The following is a 26,403-nucleotide window of genomic DNA, read 5'->3' as shown; positions in this document are numbered from 1 at the left end:
AGGTCAGGCGGCATCCGTGGAAACGATTGGTCGACGTTCCGGCCCGAAACGTTGACTGATCGTTTCCACGGATGCTGCCCGACCTGCTGAGTTCGTCAGCGTGTTGTGAGTGTTGCTTTGACCCCAGCATCTGCAGATTATTTTGTGTTTACAAATCCTAGCCTTATCATGGCACAGTTTACAGTTAACCTACCGACCGTACATCTTTGGACTGTGGGAGGAAACCAGAGCACCCGGAGGAAACCCACGCGTCGCGGGAAGAGCGTACAAACTCCTTACAGGCAGTGGCAGGAATTGTATCTGGGTCCCTGGTCCTGTAAAACTCCGTGCTAACCACTATGTGTGCCTCCGTTCGCTGTGGCCACCCCTGGCAATTGGTGCCGTTTAGGCATAGATGCCAGCTTTGGCTTTCAATGGAGAGAGTTCAAAGAAAAAAAGTTTAGTGAGATCATAAACATGAGTTTCTGCAGATGCTGGAAATCCAGGTAACACATACAAAGTGCTGGAGAAACTCAGTAAGTCAGGCAGAGTCTACGGAGGGGAATAAACAGTTGACGTTTCGGGCCGAGACCTTCATCGAGACTGGAAAGGACAGGGGGATGAAGCCGGAAAAGAAGGTGGGGGGAGGGGAAGGAGTACAAGCTGGCAGCAATAGACGAAGCCAAGTGGAGGAGGGGGAATAAAGCGAGAAGTTGGGAGGTGATAGGTGGAAAATGTAAAGGACTGAAGAGGGAGGAACCTGATGGGAGAGGAGAGGAGAGGAGAGTGGACCATGGGAAAAGGAGAAGGAGGAGGGGTGCCAGAATGGGAAATGGAACCACTTCTCTCCTTTTCCATTTCCCTCCTCCTTCCCTTTTTCTTCTCGGCTCTGATCACCTCCCTCGTGTGCCCCTCCTCTGTCAGCTGCTTTATTCCCCTCCGTAGATGCCGCCTGACCCTCTGATTCCTCCAGCATTTTGTGTGTTCGGTGTTACCCCTCCCTAGGCACCCCATTTAGAGATACAGCACAGTAACCAGCCCTTCTGGCCATCCAGTTACCCATGTGACCAATGAACCTACTCACCCGTACGTCTTTGGGCTGTGGGAGGAAACCAGAGCACCTGGAGGAAACCCACGCGGTCATGAGAACGTACAGACAGCGGCTGGAATTGAACTCGTGTCCCTGGCGCTGCAGTAGCATAACGCTACTGTGCCACTGACAATTTTGATACCAACCACTGGGAACCTTAGCCTAGGCAAGGTTCTGGTTAGTACGAACTGAGGAAACCGAACACACTATCCGCCCTTCCATTCATTAAAGGAACACACACAATGGGCTGAATGGCCTCCTCTCTTCCTCATGTTATTGGGGACCAGAATCTTGCCTCAGCCGCTGATGGGGGTGGGGGAAGAAAAGCAGTGGGCACAGGAGATAGAAGCTTCCCTTTCTCTCTACTGAATAGCAAGCTCTGTTGTCGGAGGTAGGAGAAGGGAGGGGAATGACGGGTGAGGTGAGGGACAGTTCAGCTGAGTTAGGGACACTCATGGAAGAAGTTTCCTCCTAGAATCACACAGGTTCCCCGTTCAGAAAAACAGAATGATTGAGAACCCCAGCGGTCAGGCTGCTTGGTGCCCTGATCTCAGCTTTGGGAAGACATGTAAAGACCCCTTGAATTTGCCATCCAAGTTGATAGGGTAATACTTAAGGGGGCATTGAAGATACTCTTAGATAGGCACATGGAGGAAAGAAAACTGGAGGGCTATGAAGAAAGGAAGGGTTAGGTAGATCTTAGAGTAGATTAAAATCCGGCAGAACATTGTGGGCTGAAGGGCCTGTACTGTACTGTTATGTTTATGTTCTGTGTAACGTGAACTTTGGGTGCCTGTGATCTGTCCGTGGGAAGTCTGTCATGCCCTGCTTATCCATGTCTAGAAGGGTTGCAGGTGACAGGTCATCCAGAATTGACATCTTAAAACTTGATGAGATATTTTATTACACCCTCTCAGAAATCCCATTATGATGTGGGGGTAGAAGGGTGGGTTGGCAAGTTTGCAGATGACACAAAGGTTGGTGGTGTTGTAGATAGTGTAGAGGATTGTCAAAGATTGCAGAGAGACATTGATAGGATGCAGAATTGGGCTGAGAAGTGGCAGATGGAGTTCAACCCGGAGAAGTGTGAGGTGGTACACTTTGGAAGGACAAACTCCAAGGCAGAGTACAAAGTAAATGGCAGGATACTTGGTAGTGTGGAGGAGCAGAGGGATCTGGGGGTACATGTCCACAGATCCCTGAAAGTTGCCTCACAGGTGGATAGAGTAGTTAAGAAAGCTTATGGGGTGTTAGCTTTCATAAATCGAGGGATAGAGTTTAAGAGTCGCGAGGTAATGATGCAGCTCTATAAAACTCTGGTTAGGCCACACTTGGAGTACTGTGTCCAGTTCTGGTCGCCTCACTATAGGAAGGATGTGGAAGCATTGGAAAGGGTACAGAGGAGATTTACCAGGATGCTGCCTGGTTTAGAGAGTATGCATTATGATCAGAGATTAAGGGAGCTAGGGCTTTACTCTTTGGAGAGGAGGAGGATGAGAGGAGACATGACAGAGGTGTACAAGATGATAAGAGGAATAGATAGAGTGGATAGCCAGCGCCTCTTCCCCAGGGCACCACTGCTCAATACAAGAGGACATGGCTTTAATGTAAGGGGTGGGAAGTTCAAGGGGGATATTAGAGGAAGGTTTTTAACTCAGAGAGTGGTTGGTGCGTGGAATGCACTGCCTGAGTCAGTGGTGGAGGCAGATACACTAGTGAAGTTTTAAGAGACTATTGGACAGGTATATGGAGGAATTTAAGGTGGGGGCTTATATGGGAGGCAGGGTTTGAGGGTCAGCACAACATTGCGGGCCAAAGGGCCTGTGCTGTGCTGTACTTTTCTATAACAACCCCCCTGTTTGCTGGAGAAATTGTGGAAATCAAAATGCAAACCATTATCATATTTTCTGGGAATGCCCTGTTATCAAAGGCTATTGGAGTGGGATACATAATGCCCTACAAGACATCTTTAAATGTGAAATACCCTTCGAGAGTAAGACCATTAATTTGAGTATATACCTCAAGAATGGTTGAAAAGAGATAAATATTTAATGAATGTACTGCTGGTGTCTGGTAAAAAGACTCTTACCAGGAAATGGTTATCACAGGAGAGCCCAGCTCTAAATGTATGAATGGAAATTACAATGGACATTTACAAAATGGAGAAGATAACAGCATCTGTTAATCATAAGTTGGAACAATTTTATTCATGCTGGAAAAAAATGGTTTAACTACATAACACCTCATAGGCCTGATTTTATTCTCACAAGTCAATGAATATGTTGTAAAAAAAAGATCACTTCCTACTTTGTACATAGTTTTCTTCTTTTGATTGTTCTTTCTTTCCTCTCCTTTCTATAAGTGTATACCTCAGATAAATATTATGTGGAGATTTGTGACAAATATGATTATATGTACAGTATCTGAAATACATCATATGGAGATGTTTGTTTGATGATGAAATTCAATAAAAAATAAATTACAAAAAAAAAGAATTGACATCTTGGCAGTGCCTTAGATTGAGTGGGATATCTGCAAGCCAATCTAACGTTGCCTCTCTTATTTCAGGACCCAGTAATCAAGTGCCTCTGGATGACGCGGGGCTGGCGCTGAATATCCCCAGCTATTCTCCATTCCAAGCTATGCCTCCAGCTAGTCAGAGCCAAGCAAACCCAACCCCTCTGCCTGACCTTGGCGCGGCGGCAGACGGCGCTTGGGCAACGCCGACCCTGGACGTAAACCCCAGTGCCATGATTCCGAGCACGACCGAGTTCAAAGCACAGATGAAGGAGTATTTTCCGGACCGGGTGCTCGGTTAGTCCCCACCTTTGGTTTCACCGTCGCCCCGTGCGTTGCTTGAGTGCGTGTTCAGCTGGCGGAGTTAGTCCCTAGCCAGTCGTAGCCCGTAGCTCTGCTGATCGTGTGATGGCAAAATGGAAAATAAAACTGCAGATGCTGGAAACCAGAAATAAAAGGAAAAGCTGCAAACTGGCAGCTGACCAGGAGAGAAAATTCATAAATCTGAGGCGCAAAGGGACTTGGGGGTCCTTGTGCAGCATTCTCTAAGGGTTAATTTGCAGGTGTAGTCGATGGTGAGGAAGGCAAATGCGATGTCAGCATTCATTTCGAGAGGACCAGAATATAAAAGCAAGGATGTAAAGTCGAGACTTTATAAGGCACCGGTGAGGCCTCACTTGGAGTATCATGAGCCAATTTGCGGCCCCTTAACTAAGACAGGAAATGCTGGCACTGGAGCGTGTTCATAGAATATAGAACATAGAAAACTACAGCACATAACAGGCCCTTCGGCCCGCAATGTTGTGCCGACCACGTAACCTATTCTAGAAACTGCCTAGAATTTCCCTACCGCATAGCCCTCTATTTTTCTAAGCTCCATGTACCTATCTAAAAGGCTCTTTAAAGACCCTATTGTATCCGCCTCCACCACTGTCGCCAGCAGTGCATTCCATGCACCCCACCACTCTGTGTGAAAAACTTACCCCTGACATCCCCTCTGTACCTGCTTCCACGAACCTTAAAACTATGTCCCCTCGTGTTAGTTATTTTAGCCCTGGGGAAAAAGCCGCTGGCAATCCACACGATCTTATACACCTCTATCAGGTCACCCCTTATCCTCTGCTGCTCCAAGGAGAAAAGGCCAAGTTCACTCAACCTAGTCTCATAAGGCATGCTCTCCAATCCAGGCAACATCCTTGTAAGTTCCCTCTGCAAAACTGATTCACAAAAAATGATTCCAGGATTGTACAGCTTGTCATGTGAAGAGCATTTGATGGTTCTGGGCCAGAAGAATGAGGGGGTGACTTAATTGAAACCTATCAAATGGCAAAAAGCTTTGACGGAATGGATGTGAAGAGGATGTTTCCAATAGTGGGAGAGTCTAGGACCGGAGGACGCAGCCTCAGAATAGAGGGGTATCCTTTTAGAACAGAGACGAGGAGGGATTTCTTTTGCAAGAGAGTGGTGAATCTCTGCAGTTCATTGCCACAGGCAGCTCTGGAGGCCAAGTCGTGCTGAACAGGATAAAGGGGGTCTTCCCGTTGGAGGGAGGCTGGAATTCTCATCTCATCCTGCCGTTTACAGAGCTCTGTCTTCATCAGGTTGTTGAGTCCTGGAGAGAGATGTGAAATGCAGGTCCCGCCTGATCTGCTGTTGGAATCTGTTGGGAAGGGGGAACGGCAGAAATGGGCGGTTCATCATTCGCGGTTAGTGCGACACTAGAGTTCAGAGTTCAATTCCGATGTCATCTGTCATGAACTTGTACGTCCTCCCCGTGGAGTGCGTGGGTTTTCTCTGGGTGCTCTGGTTTCACGGTCCAAAAGACATGCCGGTCAGTCATCGTAAATTGTCCTGTGATTAGGCTAGTGTTAAATCGGGGGGTTGCTGGGAGACGTGGCTCGAAGGGCCGGTAGCACCGTGTATCTCTAAACCAATAAATTAGGCCGGGTTTGTGAAGAGAGAACTGCTCAGTTTAGGAAAGTTGTGTTACCTGAAATTGCTGAATTTAGTACTGGAACCACAATAGGGTCTGAATGGAACATGGTGTTCCCCAAACTTTTGTTGGACTGCAGACGAACAGGTTAGGGTGGGAGGGAAATGGAAGATAGAAAGATTTTGGCAACTGGAAGCAATGAAAGGTGGTGTCAGCGGATCTGAACCTTGGTATCTCCAGCGTAGAAACTCTGCCAGGCTAACTTGTTTTCTCGTTTTCCCTCTCAGACGCTGCCTGACCCACTGAGTGTCCCCAGCACTTCCCCTCAGCTGCGGCACACGTGTTGCTGTCCGCTCCGTTCCCCCCACCTCTAGATGCCAGAACTCTTTGCAAAGTACCTTATCGTTAGCCGTGGAGTGATAGAGCATCACACCACAGAAACAGGCCCTTCAGCCCATCTAGTCCATGCTGACTTGTTTTTCTGCCTAGTCCAGGGGTTCCCAACCTGGGGTCTACAGACACCTTGCTTAATGGTACTGGTCCATGACATTAAAAAACTTTGGGAGCTCCGGCCGATTCCCATCTACCTGCTCCTTGACCATAGCCCTCCAAACTTCTCTTTAATGTTACTGGCAGCTCACTCTGTGCTTGTACCATCCTCTGAATGAAGACGTTTCCTCTCAGGTTTTCTTTAAGTATTTCACCTTCCACCCTTAACCTATGACGATTCAGGAACAGCTTCTTCCCCTCTGCCATCTGATTCCTAAACGGACATTGAACCTATGAACACCACCTCACTTTTTTAATGTATATTGTTTGTTTTTGCTCGATTTTTAATCTATTCAATATACATATACTGTAATTTATTTATTTTTCTTCTATATTATGTATTTCATTGAAGTACTGCTGCTAAGTTAACAAATTTTACAACACATGCCGGTGATAGTAAACCTGATTCTGATTCTGACCTGTAATTCTAGTTGCAACCAATCTCATGGGATAGTGGCTCTGAGTTTGAGATAGTTGTTCGCTCTCTCCCTATTTCACCCTTTTTCTTCTCTTTTTCTTGTACCACCCCAAACTTCGCTTGGTGATAGAATTCCTGAGTCAGGTGTTAACATTCCTCTAGGAAAAGGAGCGTTCCACGGGGAATGCTGTGCGCTCTTTGCAGAAAGTGCGTTGGGTGCAACGTGTGCTTTGAGATGCTAGGTTGAGTTTCTGGAGTGAACTGCTTGTTAAGCGATAGAGTGTGGAGTCGGCCTTCCCCATTCCTTTCGAGCCACACCCCGCCCCAGCAACCCCCGACAAACCCCGATTAGCCCTAAACTAATCACGGGGCAGTTTGCGATGACCAGTTGACCTACCCGGCGGGTCTCTGGACTTGGGCTTGAGCTGTTCTCCAATCTCGGCAATGCATTTGCAAACGTTTGGTCACCGTGCGAGGAGACATCATCCGTGCACTGTTCAGTAGTGGTGTGCCCTCCGAATGCCTGGGCTTTATATAATTGTAAACTCTTCTATGCTCTTCGGACTGTCGGAGAAAACCCGCGCATTCCATGGGGAGGACGTACAGGGACTCCTTACAGAATGGCGCCAGAATTGAGCTCTGGACTTCGGAATGCCCTGAGGTGTAATAGCGTTGCTCTAACTACTACGTTACCATGGCACCAGTGTGAAGTGCCTCTTCTTAAAAGTGATGTGTTTTCACTGGCACAACACTGACGTTGATAGCATTTTGTAAGTGGGCTTTGTAGCCTGTTGTTTTCACAATACTGAGGTTTGGTTATACTGCTGTGGCATAGCATCTATCTCTCTGTTTTAGTCTGAGTTGCATGTGCACGGCAGCGTAGTGACTGGCGTAACGCTTCACAGCAACAGCTGTGAGACCAGGATTCCGTAAGATACAGGAGCAGAATCAGGCCGTTTGGCCCATCGAGTCGGCTCCACCATTTCATAATGGCTGATCCGTTGTCCCTCTCAGCCCCAACCTCCTGCCGTCTCCCCGTATCCCTTCACGCTCGGAGCAATCAAGAATCTATCAACCTCTGCCTTAAATATACATAAAGGTGGCCTCCACTGCCGCTTGTGGCCACAAATTCCACAGATTCACCACTCTCTGGCCAAAGAACTTCCTCTTCATCTCCTTTCTAAAAGGACGCCCCCCTATTCTGAGGCTGTGAACTCTGGTCTTAGACTCTGCCACCATAGGAAACATCCTCTCCACGTCCACTCTGTCGAGACCTGTCATCATTCGATAGGTTTCAAATTGGTCACCACCTGAATTCCATTGAGTACAGGCCCAGAGCCATCAAGTGCTTTTCATATGACAAACCATTCAATCCTGGAATCATTTTCGTGAGCCTCCTCCGAACCCTGTCCACTTCCTTTCTAAGATAGAGACCCAAACCTGCTCACAGTTCTCCCAAGTGAGGCCTCACCAATGCCTTATAAAGTTACAACATTACATCCTTGCTTTTATATTCAGAGGAAACTGGTGTAGTCACAGGAGACTTACAGACAGTGGCAGAAATTGAACCCCGATCGGTGATCGTTGGTACCGTAAGACGTTGCGTTAACCGCTACATTACCGCACTGCCCGTGTTATGCCATGGGTTGAGAATTCCGGACCCAAATTTGGCTGGAAGCAGTCTGTTAACACTGAATGCTTTGGAAGAGACATTGAGGTAGAACTCGTTTCTCTTTGCAGTGACGGACTTTGAAGTCTCGATCTACTATCGCGGCAGAAAGGTCCAGAAGGAAATAGTGAGGAACCCCAACGGCTTCCGTCTTTCCTACTCCTCGCAGTCCTCCTTCCCCTACCTGCAGGACGTCTGGTTCCCAGATCCCACCTCGACGCCGCTGAGTGACCAGCGGCAGATCAAGTACACCAACAAACTGCTGGAGCGAGTTGGCCAGGGACTGACGCTGGAGGTACAGCAGAACCAGATTTACGTCCAGCGCTACGGCAGCTGTAAGGTCTTCTGGTCAGTGGGTCAAGACCCCACCAGTTGCGAGCCTCAGGAAATTTCGAGCAGGAGCTTCACTGTCCTCCATGGCCTGGCGAAATTCAGCAAAGGTGGGTGAAGTCCATAGCATGGTGGTCTCCAGAGCAATGTCAAGACAGCCGGCGCGTGTCCATTGCGCCATTGGCTCAAAGGTCACATGTCAGATGTTGACCTGCATCGGGTCACATTTGAAAGATTCTGAATATAAGGGAATATGACATGGACAAAGGCCATTCTGCCCTACTCCAGGAGGTGGAGCAACACCTCATATTTTGTCTGGGAAGCTTCCAACCTGATGGCATGAACATCGATTTCTCTTTCTGGTAATTTTTTTCAGTCCCTCTTCTTCTATTCCGACTTTGGCCTCTTAACTCTTCTCCTCGACTGCCTGTCACCTCCCTCCTGCTTCCTTCTCTCCCATGGTCCACTCTTCTCTCCTCTCAGATTCCTTTGTCTCCCGCCCTTTACCTTTCCCACCCTCCTGGCTTCACCTGCATCTCCTAGCTTGTCCTCCTTCCCCTTTCCCACCATTTCATTCTGGTGTCTTCCCCTTCCTTTCCTGTCCTGAAGAGGGGTCTCGGCCCAAATGGTTAACTGTTTATTCTTTTCTGTAGATGCTCCCTGACCTGCTGATTTCCTCCGGCATTTTGTGTGTGTAACTCAGGCCGGATTCCCTTAGCTGCAAGCCAGTAGGCTGTATGTTGTGAAATGGGTAACGTTGGGTTTATTCGCTCGTTATCAGCTGTGCAATACGGCGCCTTTCCATGACCATGATCGTTCTTGGCAAATTTTTCTACAGTAGTGATATGCCATTGCCTCGTTCTGGACGGTGTCTTTACAAATCGGGTGACCCCAGCCATTATCAATACTCTTCAGAGATTGTCTGCCTGGCGTCAGCGGTCGCATAACCAGGACTTGTGATCTGCACCGGTTGCTCATACGACCATCCACCACCTGCTCCCATGGCTTGACGTGACCCTGATTGGGGGGCTAAGCAGGTGGAGGCTAGCGGAGGGAAGGAGTGCCTTACACCTCCATTGGTGAGACGTATCTCCATCCCACCATCTAGAGCATTGGGTACATGAACCATATTCGAGTGCCCACCTTCAGTTTCAGGTTACAGCCTAAGGACTGCTTGATGAAGTCCATTTCAGGCCAGCTGTGAAGCAGGATAATTTCTACTTACCTGGGTGAACACAACTCCAATAACCCTGGGACAAACAGAACCACCTCAGACAGAGACGTTCTGTTGATTGGTACCTCATTCACCACCATCAGAATTCACTCACCCCACTCTTGTGTCAGCTTTGTGTTCCACCTACAAAATACAGTGCAATTCGAACATACGCCCGGTGGCCACTTTATTAGGTACACCTGCTCGTTGTTGCAAATAACTAATCAGCCAATCATGTGGCAGCAACTCAGTGCGTGAAAGCATGCCAACATGGTCAAGAGGTTCAGTTGTTGTTCAGACCAAACATCAGAATGGGGAAGATACGTGATCTTTGTGACTTTGACTGTGAGATGATTGTCGGTGCCAGATGGGGTGGTTTGAGTATCTCAGAAACTGCTGATCTCCTGGGATCAGGTGTACCTTATAAAGTGGTGTCTGAGTATATTTCTGGTCTCTCATTGTTACCGGTGTAAATTCTGGTGTTTCCTCCCAGCTAGCCTGGGACCACCTTCACCAGGCAGAGAGCAGTTGTCCAGGAAGGGGACCCACACCTACTTCAGCAGATTTGAAAGATGTTTAAAGCCACTGGCGGCCCGGATTGAATGACTAAATTCTACTCTTCCTCTGCAGAGCTCCATGACTTTGTGAACTCCACCGGCGGCTCTCCGCAGTACACGATTTGGTTGTGCTTTGGAGAGCTTTGGCCTGATCCCGATGGTAGGCCCTGGAACAAGAAGATGATCATGGTCCGGGTAAGTTGGTTTGTGGGCAGCGCATCGTCCCGCCGGGATACCGCACCGAGCTCCCCCTCCCCCCCATGGGGAGAGGGAAAGGAGGTGTTGGTACTTGAGAGGTTCACGAGAATCATCCCAGGAATGAAAGGGTTAATCATGATGGTTCTGGGCCTGAACCCGCTGGAGTTTAGGAGCATGAAGGGGCGAATCTCATTGAAGCAGACCGAATTTTGAAAGATTTAGGTAGAGTGGACGTAGAGAGGACGTTAACACGAGGAAATCTGCAGATGCTGGAGTTTCAAGCAACACACATAAGAGTTGCTGGTGAACGCAGCAGGCCAGGCAGCATCTCTAGGAAGAGGTACAGTCGATGTTTCGGGCCGAGACCCTTAGTCAGGACTAGAGAGGATGTTTCCTACATTAGGGGAGTCGAGGACCAGAGGGCACAGCCTCAGAATAGAGGGACGTCTATTTAGAACAGAGAGGAGGATGAATTTCTGTAGCCAGGAGGTGGTGAATCTGTGGAATTCATTGCCACAGATGGCTGTGGATGCAAAGTCACTGGGTATATTTAAAGCAGAGGTTGATAGGTTCTTGATTAGCAAGGGTGTCAAGGGTTCTGGGGAGAAGGGAGGAGAATGGGATTGGGAGGGAAAATAAATCAGCCATGATGGCATGGTGGAGAAGACTAAATGGACCGAATGGCCTAATTCTCCCAGGTCTTATGGTCATAATGCTAACAGTCAATTTTACCTTCTGCTTTGTGAGTTGTGGTGAGCATGTGAAGGGATGTGCGGTTTCTGAGAAACAGATGGAATGCTGGAGGAACTCAGCGGGCCAGGCGGCATCCATGGAAACGGATGAACAGTTGGCGTTTCGGGCCGAGGCCCTTCACCAGGGCTGGAAAGGAAGTGTGTAGAAGCATGAAAGGTCTTGGCCCAAAACGTCGACTGTTTATTTCCCTCTGCCTGACCTGTTAAGTTCCTCCAGCGTTTTGTGTGTGTGCGTGCGTTTGTTCTTTGGTAATTCGTTATTGCGAATGCGATGCAGGTACTGTGCTGATGGGCTCTCCCTCCCTTCGTCCAGGTGGTCCCTGTATCCTTCCAGCTGCTGCACGAGTTGGCTCTCGGAATTGGAGCCTCGTCTCTGAGGAGCGATGAAATGAACCTGCAGTTCTCCAACCAGCTTTGCACCAGCAGCTTTTTATCGGTACTGGAGGAGTACATGGACCTGGACTAGACGGGCCCTGTCGTCCGGGGAGCGGCACGGGAGCCTCATCCGAAACTCAAGTCCCGCCTGGATTAACAAAGTAAACCTTGAGAAAACTGTAGTCAGCACTTCAGGTGTCACAGGAGAAAGGATCTTAAAGCTTCTGGCACTTTGGCTATCAGAATATTCAGTACGGGAGTTAGGAAATTCAATTGGTGAGGCTTAGTTGGGAGTATTGTGTGCAGTTCTGGTTGTTTACCTACAGGAGAGACCAGAGTGAGAATCAGGTTTAATATCACTGAAATTTGTTGTTATGTGGCACCAGTACAATGTAATACATAATAACAAAACCTGTAAATTACAGTCAGTATATATATATTTTTTATAAAGTTAAGTAAGTAAGGCAAAAAAAAAGCATTGAGAAACTGTTCATGGGTTCAATGTTCACTCAGAAATCTGATGGAAGAGGAGATTTCTGAATCATGAGGCTCCTGTGCCTCCTTCCTGATGGTAGCAATGAGAAGAGGGTATGCCCTGGCTGATGGGGGTCCTTAATGATGGACGCTGCCTTTTTGAGTCATTACTCTTCGAAGATATCCCCTGGATGCTGGGGAGGCTGGTCCCCATGATGGAGCTGACTGAGTTCACAACTTTCTGCAGCTTATTTCGATCCACCCACCGTGCATGATGGTGATGCAGCCAGTCTGAATGTTTTCCACGGTACATTTGTAGAAATTTGCGAGTGTCTTCGGTGTCAAACCAAATCTCCTCAAACTCCTAATGAAACAGAGCCGCTGTCTTTGTAACTGCATCAATATGTCGGGCCCAGGACAGATCCTCAGAGATGTTGACGCCCAGGAACTTGAAACTGCTCGCTCTTTCCACTTCTGGTCCCTCGATGAGGACTGATGTGTGCTCCCTTGTCTTATTCTTCCTGAAGGCCATAGTCAATTCTTTGGTCTTACTGACGTTGAGTGCGAGATTGGTGTTGCGACACCACTCAACCAGCTGATCTGTCTCGCTCCTGTACGCCACCTGAAATTCTGCCAACAGTAGTTGTGTTGTCTGCAGATTTGTAGATGGCATTCGAGCTTTGCCTAGTCACTCAGTCATGGGTGTAGAGGGAGTAGAACAGTGGGCTGAGCACACATCCTTGAGGTGTGCCAGCGTTGACCGCCAGCGAGACGGTGATGTTAATTACCGATCCGCACAGATTGTGGTCTTCCGGCTAGGAAGTCAAAGATCCTGTTGCAGAGGCCCAGGTTTTAGAACTTTTTGATCAGAACTGTAGGAATGATTGTGTTAAACGCTGAGATGTGGTCAATAAACAGCATCCTGACATGGGTATTGTATTGTCCAGGTGACCCAAGGCCTTGTGAAGAGCTGCTGAGACCACATCCGCTGTAGACCTATTGTGGCGATAGGAAAATTGCGGTGGTCCAGGTTCTTGCTGAGGCAGGAGTTGATTCTGGCCATGACCAACCTTTCAAGGCATTTCACCGCCGTAGATGTGAGTGCTATTGAATGATAGTCATTAAGGCAGCTCACCCTATTCTTCTTGGGCACTGGTATAATTGTTGCTCTTTTGAAGCAGTTGGGAACTTCTGACTGCAGCAATAAGAGATTGAAAATGTCTTTGAGCACCTCCTGCCAGTTAGTTGTCCCAGGTTTTCAGCATCCTACCAGGTACACTATCGGGGCCAGTTGCCTTGGGAGGATTCAGCCTTCTGAAAGAAAGCCTGACGTCGGCCTCTGGGACAGAGATCACAGGTTCACCAGATGCTGCAGGGATCCTCATAGCTGTCGTTTTATTCTCCCTTTCAAAGCGAGCAAGCTCGTCTGGGAGTGACGCATCACAGCCATTCGTGGTGTTAGGGTTTCACTCTGTAGGCGGTAATGGCCTGTGAACCCTGCCGCAGTTGATGTGCATCCGATGTCGCCCCCAACCCTTTCGGAATTGTTCTTTTGCTCTTGAGGTGGCCCTCCGTGAGTCATACCTGGCCTTCTTGTACAGTCCTGGATCTCCAGACTTGAAAGCCACAGACCTAGCTCTCAGCAGACCATGAATCTCCTGGTTCATCCATGGCACTTGACTCAGGTATGTCTGATATGTTCCCGTAGGCACACACTCATCCACACAGGTTCTATCGAAATCAGTGATGGGGAAGGCATCAGGATGTGCTGTTTCCAGCCTGTTGATTACACTGCTCAGGTCGTCTGGAGCCCGTTTGACACGGGCCTGAGGTCGAATATACACTGCTAACAACATGATGGCTGGAAACTTCCACGTCAGATAAAATGATTGCTAGAGGTTCCAGGTTGAGTGAGCAGAACCACCACGTTTGTGCACCAGGAGGAGTTAATCATAAAGCGTACTCCACCTCCTCTGCCTTCAAAAGAGTCAGCAGTCCTATCTTGGTCGTGAAGCCAGCAACCTGTATGGCTGCGTCCAGAATGACGGGGGATAGCCAAGTCTCCGTGAAACAAAAAACACAACAGCCTCTGATAACCCCCAGGTACAGCAATCTTGCTGTGACGTCTTCAGTTTTATCTTCCAGAGACTGTACATCTGCCAGCAGAACGGACGGAGGTGGAATTTGGAACCCTCATCATCTTAAATCCAGCACAGCATCCTCTCTTCCACTGTCTTAAAGGGGAACTGCACTTGCAACTGGAGACTACTGTCTGAGATTTGTCGACTTTTGAGTAGTGATAGAGTTTTTAAATACCTTAAAGTGATGTTGCTTACTGCATTGTCCATGGCTGTAGCTGTGTCAATCTAAAACAGGAATATGTGATGATTTCCATTGAAGCTGCTTGCACGAGTCACCACCAGAAGATAGCAATAAGGTTAAAAGAGTACAGAGAAAATTTACAAGGATGTTGCCTGGACTTGAGAACCTGAATTATAGGGAAAGGTTGAATTGGTTAGGGCATTATTCCCTGGAGTGTAGGGGAGTGAGGGGAGATTTAATGGAGGTATACAAAATTATGAGGGGTATAGATAGGCTTTTTCCACTGAGGGGTGAGACTAGAACTAGAAGTGTTGTGTTAAGGGTAATGTTTAAGGGAAAACTTCTTCACTCAGAGGGTGGTGAGAGTGTGGAATGAGCTGCCAGCAGAAGTAGTGGACGAGGCTCAATATCAACATTTGAAAGATGCTGACATTGGAGAGGGTTCAGATGGAACAGGTGTGGAGAGCTTTGGTCCGGGTGCAAATCGATGGGACTGGGCAGAGTAATAGTATGTCATGGACTAGATGGGCTGAAGGGCCTTTTTGGAACTGTAGTGCTCAATGACTCAGCAGGTCAGGCAGCATCTATAGAGAAAGGCACAGATAATGTTTCCACTCGGATCCCCTTCATCAGAAAATTTGGAATGCTGTTTTGAAAATTGAATGGATTCACTGTTGTCATTATGGAAGGAAAGCTTATCCTATCTGGTCTATACGTGAGTCCGATCTAACTGTCCAACCAAGCCAATGGGTTCTCCTGTGGTTTCCAAAGACGGTTCCTCATCATCTTCTTGGGGGTGGCAAAGGGTGCGGAATAGATGCCCCCCAGTCCATTAACCTGACAAAGATGGCTGAAAATGATTGGCTCTCAGCAAATGGAGCTCGGAGTTCAATTCCATAAGACCATAAGATACAGGAACAGAATGAGGCCATTCGGCCCATCGAGTCTGCTCCGCCATTTCATCGTGGCTGATCCATTTCCCTTTCAGCTCCAGTCTCCTGTCATCTCCCTGTCTCCCTTCATTCCCTGACTGATCAAGAATCTATTAACCTCTGCCTTAAATATACTGTACCTGATGACTTGGCCTCCACAGCCACCTTTGGCAATGAATTCCACAGATTCTTCACTCTCTCTGGCTAAAGAAATTCCTCCTCATCTCTGCTCTGAGGCTGTGTCCTCTGGTCTTAGACTCCCCCACGATAGGAAACATCCTCTCCACATCCACTCTATCGAGACCTTCCAACATTCAGTAGGTTTCAGTGAGATCCCCCTCATTCTTCTGAATTCCAGTGAGTACAGGCCCACAGCCATAAACAATCCTCATATGAAAGTCTTTCAATCTTGGAGTCATTCTCATAAACCTCTTCAATGTCAGCATATCCCTTCTTAGATAAGGGGCCCAAAACTGCTCACAATACTCCAAGTGAGGCCTCACCAGCGCTTTATAATGCTTTATAGTCCTCTGGAAATGAGTGCTAACATGGCAGTTGCCTTCCTCACCACCAACTCAACCTGTAAGTTAACCTTTAGGGAATCCTGCACAGGGACTCCCAGGTCCCTTTGTACCTCAGAGTTTTGAATTTTCTCACGTTTAGAAAATAGTCTCTGCTTTTTATTTCTTCCGCCAAAGTGCATGACCGTACACGTCCCAGCAATTTCGGAGTTTGGTTCCGCGAGGAGTCTCCGTACGTCCTCCCCGTGGAATGCGTGGGTTTTCTCCGGGTCCTCTCACGGTCCGAGGTCGTGCCGGGTCAGTTAATTGGTCAATGTAAATTGTCCCATGATTAAGTTAGGGTTAGTTGGAGTTGTGGGGGTTGCTGGGGGGGGGGGGCAGGACGGCTCGAAGGGACAAAAGGGCCCACTCCGTGCAGAACCGCTAAATAAAATAGCGCCGATGGTGAAGCTGGAAATCCGGCAGCTGCAGTAACGCTGTGGGTGGGCCGATGAGACACTTGGACGGATGAGAAGACCCCAGTGCTGGACAGTCCTCGCTCTATGTCGCACACAGGTTTGTGGCCCGGCACAGGGGCAGGCTCTGCGAGTGCACTTTCTGGTACTGGCCACTTCTCGGCAGCACGGCGTCGGAGCCAAACGAGCCACCGTGCCGCAACTGAAATGTTAGCGTTGTGATTTGACCGGGAGGTTCCTGTAACGCTTCACTCTGCTGTTCATTTGACTTAAAGGCAGCCACTCAATTAATCAGCTGTCATCTTCTGCCATTTGCTGGCTCTGAATATTTAAAGGGGTCTCAATAATACTGCATGGGGTCAAATAGCAATTTCATAATACATGCTTTCTTTCTGTCGCACTATTGTTCCACGGTAGCCTAGTGGTTGGCGCAATGCTATTATAGTTTGGGGCGTCGGAGGTCGGAGTTCAATTTCGACATCATCTCTAAGGAGTATTCACGTAGAATGCGTGGGCTTCCTCCGGGTGCTCCAGCTCCCTCCGACAGCGCAAAGGCATTCTAGTTTTGAGATTAATTATTCATTGTAAATTGACCTTTAATTAGGTCTGGGTTGAATCAGGGGTTGCTGGGGCGACACGGCTCGGAGGACCAGAAGGGCCTTTTGCACACTGTAGCTCTAAATAAAAATAAAAATCTGCCTCAAAACTCTTGTGGTCAACTTGTACTCTGTAATGGTAACACACACACACACCCAATTGAGATTGCAGAATTGTAGAAATATACAGCCCACATGGGCTGTCTAACTACACGTTGAATCTTGACTCTTTAACTACACATTCTAGTGTAAATATAGCTACAGCCAAACTGAGACGTTTACACATTTCTCGCACTTTCTTCGTTTTTGAAAGGGAGAATAACTCTACTCCTGAGTGAATTCCACAACTGTCCAGCTCTTGGCTCCATCCCTCCCCCTCCTGGCTTCTCCTATCATTTTGGATCTCCCCCTCCCCCTCTCAAATCTCTTACTAGCTCTTCCTTCAGTTCATCCTGATGAAGGGTCTCAGCCCGAAGCGTTGCCTGTACCTCTTCCTAGAGATGCTGCCTGGCCTGCTGCGTTCACCAGCAACTTTGATGTGTGTTGCTTGAAATTCCAGCATCTGCAGATTTCCTCGTGTTTGCATCCAACCATCGAATGCGTTCTTGACCAGGTACTGAAAACCAACTGGCTGGAGTGTTCGAGGTCACCTTCAACCTCTCCCTGCTGTGGTCTGAAGTTCTCGGCTGATTCAATCATACCAGTGCCCAAGAAGAGCAGGGTGAACTGCCTGAGCGACTGTTGCACCATAGAATTCGCATCTACTGTGATGAGGTGCTTTGAGAGGTTGATTATGGCTGGAATTAACTCCTGCCTTAACAAGGGCATGGACTCTCAGCAACTTGCCTGTCACTGCAACAGGTCAACAGCAGACGCCGTCTCACTTGCTCTCCACTCGGCTCTGTATCTAGACAACAGCAAGACATACCTCCGGCTGTTATATGTTGGTTACCGTTCAGTGTTCGTCCCTCAGTATTAATCATCAGACTTCAAAACTTGGCCCCCTCTGCAACTGGATCCTCGACTTCAAGGTTCAGGATTCCGGGTACTTTTATTATCAAAGTATGTTTGCAACTCTGAGATTTGTCTTCTCCAGATAGCCATGAATCAAAGAAAACCACGGAAGCTGTTCAGAGAAAAACATCAACCCCCCCCACACACACACACACACACATACGAAAAGCAAAATCAAATCATACAAATGGCAACAAGATCATCAACTCCCCCCCGCGCGCAAAAAAAATCACGCAAACAGCGACAAGGCGGCAAGTGTGATGTTAGCATTCATTTCAAGAGGACTAGAATGCAAAAGCAAGGATGTAACATTGAGACTTTATAAAGCACTGGTGAAGCCTCACTTGGAGTAATGTGAGCAATTTTCTGCCCCTTATCTTTGAAAGGATGTACTGGAACTGGAGAGGGTTCAAAGGAGGTTCACGAAAATAATTCCAGGACTGAACGGCTTGTCATATGAAGAGCGTTTGACGTCTCCGGGGCTGTATCCACTGGAATTCAGAAGAATGAGGGTGACCTAATTGAAACCTATCGAATGTTGAAAGGCCCCGACAGAGTGGATGCGGAGAGGATGTTTCAGATGGTGGGAGAGGCTAGGACCAGAGGACACAGCCTCAGAATGGAGAGGAGATGAGGCGGAATTTCTTTAGCCAGAGACTGGTGAATCTGGAATTTGTTGCCACAGGCGCCTGTGGAGTCCAAGTCTGTATGTACTGTATATTTAAGGCAGAAGTTGATAGATTCTTGATTGGTCAGGGCATGAAAGGATACGGGAGGGGGGTGAAGGCCCTTGGTCAGACCACACTTGGAGTACTGTGCTCAGTTCTGGTCACCTCACTATAGGAAGGATGTGAATACTGTAGAGAGAGTGCAGAGGAGATTTACAAGGATGTTGCCCGGATTGGGGAGCATGCCTTATTAGAATAGGTTGAGTGAACTCGGCCTTTTCCCCTTGGAGCGACGGAGGATGAGAGGTGTATAAGATGACGAGAGGCGTTGATGGTGTGGCTAGCCAGAGGCTTTTTCCCAGGGCTGAAATGGCTAGCATGAGAGGGGGCTTGGAAGTAGGTACATAGGGGATGTCAGGGCTAAGTTTTTCCACACAGAGAGTGGTGGGTGTGTGGAATGCACTGCTGGTGACAGTGATAGAGGGGGATACAACGGTCTTTTAGGAGACTCTCAGATAGGTACATGGAGCTTAGGAAAATAGAGGGCTAGACGGTAGGGTAGTTTCTAGAATAGGTTACATGGTCGGCACAATATTGTGGGCCGAAGGGCCTGTAATGTGCTGTAGATTTCTACATTCTAACTCTCCCTATCATCCCTATCTGGAGAGTCTGCTGTATGGGCAACAGCTTGCTCTCCATATCGTACTGTCCCGGCTTGCGTATCACATAGACAGCTCGAATGCAATATCCTTGGTCGACCCTTGGGTACAGTAGCAGAATTAGGCCATTCAGCCTGTCAAAATCAAAATCAGATTTATTATCACCGACCTTTGTGAAATTTGTTGTTTTGCCACAGAAGAGTGAAATACATAAAAAGTACTATCAGTTACAAAAAGATTCCTATATAGTTATATACAGTGGCATGCAAAAGTTTGGGCACCCCAGTCAAAATTTCTGTTACTGTGAATAGCTAAGCGAGTAAAAGATGAACTGATTTCCAAAAGGCATGAAGTTAAAGATGACACATTTCTTTAATATTTTAAGTAAGAAAACTTTTATTTCCATCTTTTACAGTTTCAAAATAACAAAAAAGGGAAAGGGCCAGAAGCAAAAGTTTGGGCACCCTGCATGGTCAGTACTTAGTAACACCCCCTTTGACAAGTACCACAGCTTGTAATTGCTTTTTGTAGCCAGCTAAGAGTCTTTCAATTATTGTTGGGGGATTTTTGCCCATTCTTCTTGCAGAAGGCTTCTAGTTCTGTGAGATTCTTGGGCCGTCTTGCATGCACTGCTCTTTTGAGGTCTATCCACAGATTCTCAATGATGTTTAGGTCAGGGGACTGTGAGGGCTATGGCAAAACCTTCAGCTTGCACCTCTTGAGGTAGTCCATTGTGGATTTTGGGGTGTGTTTAGGATCATTATCCTGTTGTAGAAGCCATCCTCTTTTCATAGACATAGAACATAGAATAATACAGCACAGTACAGGCCCTTCGGCCCACAGTGTTGTGCCGACCCTTAAACCCTGCCTCCCATATAACCCCCCATCTTAAATTCCTCCATATACCTGTCTAGTAGTCTCTTAAACTTCACCAGTGTATCTGCCTCCACCACTGACTCAGGCAGTGCATTCCACGCACCAACCACTCTCTGAGTTAAAAACCTTCCTCTAATATCCCCCTTGAACTTCCCACCCCTTACCTTAAAGTTATGTCCCCTTGTACTGAGCAGTGGTGCCCTGGGGAAGAGGCGCTGGCTATCCACTCTATCTATTCCTCTTAATATCTTGTACTCCTCTATCATGTCTCCTCTCATCCTCCTTCTCTCCAAAAAGTAAAGCCCTAGCTCCCTTAATCTCTGATCATAATCCATCCTCTCTAAACCAGGCAGCATCCTGGTAAATACCTGTACCCTTTCCAATGCTTCCACATCCTTCCTGTAGTGAGGCAACCAGAACTGGACACAGTACTCCAAGTGTGGCCTAACCAGAGTTTTATAAAGCTGCATCATTACCCCGCGACTCTTAAACTCTATCCCTCGACTTATGAAAGCTAACACCCCATAAGCTTTCTAACTACCCTATCATCTTTGGCTTTTTTACAGATGGTGTGATGTTTGCTTCCAGAATTTGCTGGTATTTAATTGAATTCATTCTTCCCTCTACCAGTGAAATGTTCCCCGTGCCACTGGCTGCAACACAAGCCCAGAGCATGATCGATCCACCCCCGTGCTTAACAGTTGGAGAGGGGTTCTTTTCATGAAATCCTGCACCCTTTTTTCTCCAAACATACCTTTGCTCATTGTGGCCAAAAACTTCTATTTTAACTTCATCAGTCCACAGGACTTGTTTCTAAAATGCATCAGGCTTGTTTAGATGTTCCTTTGAACCTTTTGAATAGAACTCCAATGACTTCCTGTAGCAGGCAGTAACTGGTGGTGATCTTGAATCATTGTTGTCATTTTAGTGAAGGTGGTGCTTTAGGTCGGGGAGTTCCAGATTTATATGAAGACCAGCTTTATTTATCACATGTGCATCGAAACATGCTGTGAAATGTGTCATCTGAATCAATGACAAACATGGTCCGAAGATTGATGGGGGGTATCTAACAAGCAGGCTGCTTCGACCTTGTTTGGGATGGGCCATTACCTGGTTTTCTTTCCCCACAGATGCAGCCCGGCGTGCTCTGTTTTCACTCAGACACTAGCCTGTTGTTATTAGTTCAGCCATACTCCAACAGAATGACAAAATAGGGTCACGTAGTCCCTCAAACTTTTCTGTAAAATCATGGGCCTCTAACTCCATTTTCTTGCCTGTTACTCATTGGCCTCCTCTTTCTTGGAGACCAAAGGTTGAACTTGACCTTGAAAGTACCCAACGGTTTCCGTGCCTACCTGAGGCAGAAATTCAACGATTCATGGCTTTGATAGGATTGCACCTCACCTGCATCTGGGACTGTATCCCCTAGATCAGGGGTTTCCAACCTGGGGATCTACGGACCACCAAGTTAATGGTAGGGGTCCATGGCATAAAAAAGGTTGGGAACCCTTTCCCTAGATCCAGGCTGCCCTCTCAGCCGATCCTTGGCAAGCCCCTCTGGAGCTTCAGCAAGTTCTTCCAGCTGTGTGGAAGCCTGCTGTAAAACCAAGATAGTGCCCTGATGAAGCAGGCACCACGGTAGCCTGGTGGTTAGCGTAACACTGTTACTGCTCGGGGAGTTCTGGGTTCATCCTGGCCCTCTCTCCAAGGAGTTTGTACGTTCTACCTGTCACCCAGTTGGTTTCCTCTGGGAGATGTACCAGGTAATTTAATTGGTCATGTGGCTTATCGGGCCTGTTTCCATGCTGTACCTCTAAATAAATAAATAAGCAAACAAACACCTTTAGTGACACAACTGGAATGGGCACGGAATGTGCTTTTGGTAAATAACACCTAAAAGTACTTAAAGAACATTTGGGCTTCTCAAATTTATGAAGTAGCATTGATTGGGCCTGCACTCTTTGGAGTTTAGAAGAATGGCGGGGGGGGGGGTTTCTCGTTGAAATCTGTTGAATATTGAAAGGCCTAGACAGAGTAGATGAGGGCAGGACTATTTCCGATAGTGGGGGAGTCTCGAACCAGAGGGCGTGGCCTCAGAATGCAAGGAAGTCCCTTTAGAACAGAGATGAGGATGAATTTTTTTTAGCCAGAGTGTGGGAATCTGTTGCGTTCAGTGGCTGTAGAGGGCAGGTCAATGGGTAAGTTTAAAGCAGAGGTTGATAGGTTCTTGATCAGTAAATACATTCAAGGTTACAGTGGGAAGGCAAGATTATGGGGTTGAGTGGGATAATAAATCAACCACGATGGAATGGCCTAATTCTGCTCCTATCTCTTATGGTCATATGACTGGAAGTACAAGCACTTTACATGGAGAACTGGCATTATCTTCCTTCCTCTCCCCACCTGAGGTACACGTAACGTTCTCCAACCAGGCTGGGTAGCAGGACCCTCTCTGCTCTGCATTTTGACTGGCATCAAGAGTGCAGAAAAGATTTACAAGGTTGTTGCCAAGACTTGGACTGAGTTCTAGGGAGAGATTGGACAGGCTAGAACTTGGGCACAAGGTATGTCTGAAGGGCCTGTTTGTTTGCTGTAGTGCTCTATGACTTCAATCCTTATGGAAGTTAGGATATCATGAGCAGGCATAGACAGGATCAATATGCACAGTCTTTCTCCTAGGGTTGGGGACTCAAGATCTAGAGATTAAAGCTTTAAGGTGAAAGGGGAAAGACTGAGGGGCAACTATTTTTTTTCTCCTAAAAACACACAAAGCATGATATGAGCTGCCAGAGGGAGTGGCTGAGGCAGGTACAAAAACAACTTTTAAAAGATAATTGGACAGGTATATAGATTGGTGAGGTTTCAGAACAGGGGGTCCACGGACCACTTGGTTAATTGTAGGGGATCCATGCTGGAATAAGCTTTGATGGGTTGGCACTGAACAATCGGGCTATAGGGCTCACTTCCATGCTGTATGGTTCTATGATTTATTCATGTCATTGTGACAGGCTATTCAACTGCAATGCAGTGCCAAGCCCCAGTCTTGCCCTTGCTTGCTGACCCAATGTGTGGTGTTGAACAGGAGGTCATTCAGTAGCAAGCAGGCAGAGAACACTCCCTCCCTCCTGAGTGACCCTGACCACACTCCACACTCTACTAACCAGACTCAGGAAAAGTGAGAGAGCTTAGGTAAAACCACGTGCTTGGAGTTGACCCCCCCAAGAGGACCGTACACCTTGGATTTGGAGGCTGGCATGTCTCAATGACCCAGAGAGCTACGTTGGCTGGAGTCAGGGCTTTCTCCTTTGGCTCTTGGTAGGGAGCCATGTCAAACAGGTCAAAGGGTAGAGGCCAGACTAAGAGTGGTCCACCGGTCCTCCAGGTACAAGGGGGTTCAGCTGAGGGGGGAACAAAACTTACGGAAGCAGCACTGAAGAAGCCTTCTACATCTGAGTGTGATGGTATTCCTGAGTCTCCACCCGGGATTTGCATGACTGACAGTAGTGAAAGCCAAGAGGAAGCTACTTACATGATGAAGGAAGCCCTGAACACCACCAGAGATGGAGGACCTTCATTGCTGCCCTAAATGCCAATGGCGTAATGGGCAGTAAGCAACTTGGATCTGACTGTTTAAAAGAAACTAGCACTTCTGTTCTGTAACAATCTCATTTTTTTATTTATACAATATTCTCAACAACAGGCAGATGTACAATATTAGCACAGTTGAAAGAGCACAGTGGTATTACCATAACCCAACCACATGTACCCCTAGTGATGAGATGCCTATTATCACTCCAACTTCCAAGGATCACAATGAAATTCACCTTCTCAAACAACCATCCACCTGCCCTCCCCTGCCCTGCCCACTCATTCAGAATTTCTATAGTCGCCTGTGTGAAAGAACACAGGGGATTATTCAACATAAAATACTGAAAACAACCCATCTCCCATTTCCTCGTAAGCCATTACCTAACGCTGGCGTGCTCCTCACTTCAACTGTGCTAATACTGTTTATAGTTTCTTTTCCTTCAGGTTAGAGATGCAGAAACACTAGGGCGGGCCCCTCAACTGCAAATATAAACAACCCAAATAAATTAGTTGTTTTACAAAACAATTTGTCCAATTTTCTCGAGGCTTTATTTTTTTTTAATTAAAAAATGTTTCCTTTTTAAATGACGAGATTCAGTAATGTCACAAGAGGGACTACTTTGCCTCTTTCTAAATGAGTATTATGTTATCTAGTATTTAAAATGGCCAGCAAAACTCCAATTATCAATATATATGTACTTCTTGGGTGTGTGAAACCCAGTCTATCCCCTCCCTACCCCAACTCCCCAGTGTACGTATATACACACATACACATTCACATAACCTCATCCACCAGGCGTACTTGCAAACCCATTCAAAACCAAATGACACCAAACAATAGTTAGTCAAGCTTGCTTCAGACTGAAATTAGAACAGTGGATACACTTGTCAATCGTTTATATACCCTCCTCTTGTAATTACACCACATACAAGGTTCAGACAAAGTCAGACTGCAAACCTTTCTTCCCCCTCAATGTAACACTGCCAGTTGAGATACAGAGCAATTCACGCCTACAAGACGACTGTCCTACCCTGGACGTGCAGGAACTAAATCTGAAGCGCAGTGGTACACGGGGGTCAGGTGCGTCAATTTGGCCGTGGGTGAGGAGTGGGGAGCACGGGGGGGGGGGAGGGCACAACAGGGTTGCAGCATGATAGGAGAGCGGCCCGAATTAATCCTATGTCTAACATGATTTGGCAGCAAACTGGGGCGATGGCAGCGGGGTGGAAGGGGAGGGTACCAATGAATAGCTCTGGAATTAAAATACAAACTCCCCCAAATCAAGGGGCGAGGAGGGTATCACCCATCTCCTGAGCAGCTCACGGTGTGGGCCAAATATCAGATACACTTCCTGCTGAAAAAATAAATTAAAGAAATAAAGATAAGGATGATCGTCAACCATTTGCCTTATTCCTCTGCGCGGGCAAAACTGGCTTGACACGATAGCAGATGATACGAACCACATACACACTTGTCGAGGTGGGGAAGGGGGAGGAAAAATCATTAGGGAGCCCAAAGCAAGTCTCCCAAGCCTCTGCATCCGGTGCATCGCGGTCACGAATGGAAATAGGAAAGAAAACCGAGGGCAGTGGCAGGTGATGAAAAGGTGGACACGTGTGATTAGGCAGTCCAGTGACACAGGCCGAATCAACCCTATGTCCTTCCTCCTTCCCTCCCCAAGAGCACTCCCCAACACTCAACTTTACAACAGTAATTGCATTGGATGAAAGAATTCCACCCCGGGTGCCTCAAAGGACCAGCTACAGTGTCAGGAAGCATGACTAAAGTAAATACATTTACATAAAGAGAAACACGTTCCGAAGACAGTGGTCACAGGTTCAATCCCCCATCTCTTACCTAATTAAAACGTGCAAATGAGAAAACATCGACTCTCGTCTGCTTTTCTTCAACGTTGAACTATATATATATAATCTTTTTTTAAAAGAATAACGAATAGCATAGACATCAACAGGACAGACAGGTCCTCTCTAATACACTGCCTTCTCTCGATCACTGAGCAAGTAATATCATTTATTTCTGGTTAAAACCATATAGAATTCACTGACCTAGAAAAGGGAACGTCATGCAGAAAGAAAATGGAGGGCAAGGGAGTTCAGGGATTGGGATGGGAGGTGCGGGAGGAGATTAAAAACAAAATATTAACAGAAGTCAGAAAGGAGATGAGAAAGCTTGCCGATGGCTCCTATCTTATATACAGCAATTGGGAGATACAGTATACAGTTTTTAAAAGTGATTTTTTTAAACTTTCCAAGAATATTCTGCCACCCCACCACCCTCCCCCCCCCTTTGTATTTCATTAAAAGTGTCCCAAGTTTCTTCCATCTAATTCAGGATCAGTAGGCACTGCCACAATGAGATTAACCCAGGAACGTCAGATGGACTTCTAAAGTTTTCGTCTTTTAAAAAAAATGTCTTCACACTTATTAAAATGAAAAATAAAACGAGGAGAGGTGCTCAAAATTATTGAATTCTGGTAACTCATTAAAAACTGTCTCTTGATCTGGTTTACGTCTGTGCCGAGACTTTGCCGTGTTTTTCTAACTTCCCGGCCTCCTTGCCGTTGCTCTGGAGACTGCTGTCCTCTGGTCTCTTGCTGTGCCTCCGGGCATACTTGTATTTCTCCACGTAAGCCTTCACCAGGTTGGCAACTTTAACGGGGTTGATCTCACCGCTTTTACTGTGGCAGATCTGCAGGG

The 26,403-nt window shown here is 47.2% G+C and overlaps 2 protein-coding genes across 6 annotated transcripts in view; one reads left to right on the top strand and one right to left on the bottom strand.

Moving 5' to 3' along the window:
* Positions 1–26,403, top strand: part of LOC134354096 (interferon regulatory factor 3-like) — a 67,573-nt gene that overhangs the window by 33,890 nt on the left and 7,280 nt on the right. Inside the window, exons 6-9 of one of the 2 annotated variants that reach the window (XR_010019723.1) lie at positions 3,638–3,883; positions 8,227–8,595; positions 10,329–10,450; positions 11,519–11,741. Coding sequence is in view for 1 of the 2 variants with exons in the window: in XM_063062854.1 (XP_062918924.1) it covers positions 3,638–3,883; positions 8,227–8,595; positions 10,329–10,450; positions 11,519–11,671 (890 nt within the window). In the remaining variant the exon portion in view is untranslated. Of the gene's footprint in view, positions 1–3,637; positions 3,884–8,226; positions 8,596–10,328; positions 10,451–11,518; positions 18,367–26,403 lie in introns of those variants that run through there. The other variant, XM_063062854.1, reaches the window with a different exon arrangement.
* The window catches only part of scaf1 (SR-related CTD-associated factor 1), an 81,018-nt gene continuing 73,215 nt past the window's right edge, over positions 18,601–26,403 (bottom strand). For all 4 annotated transcript variants that reach the window (XM_063062847.1, XM_063062848.1, XM_063062849.1 and 1 more), the window contains one exon: positions 18,601–26,395. In XM_063062847.1, coding sequence (XP_062918917.1) covers positions 26,213–26,395 — 183 coding nt within the window. In that variant the 3' untranslated portion in view covers positions 18,601–26,212. The remainder of the gene's footprint in view (positions 26,396–26,403) is intronic.

This window comes from Mobula hypostoma, chromosome 11, assembly GCF_963921235.1.
Source record: "Mobula hypostoma chromosome 11, sMobHyp1.1, whole genome shotgun sequence".
In the NCBI taxonomy this organism is placed as follows: domain Eukaryota; kingdom Metazoa; phylum Chordata; class Chondrichthyes; order Myliobatiformes; family Myliobatidae; genus Mobula; species Mobula hypostoma.
The sequence above is the reverse complement of the archived record's forward strand: the minus strand, read 5'-3'. Positions and strand labels throughout refer to the sequence as shown.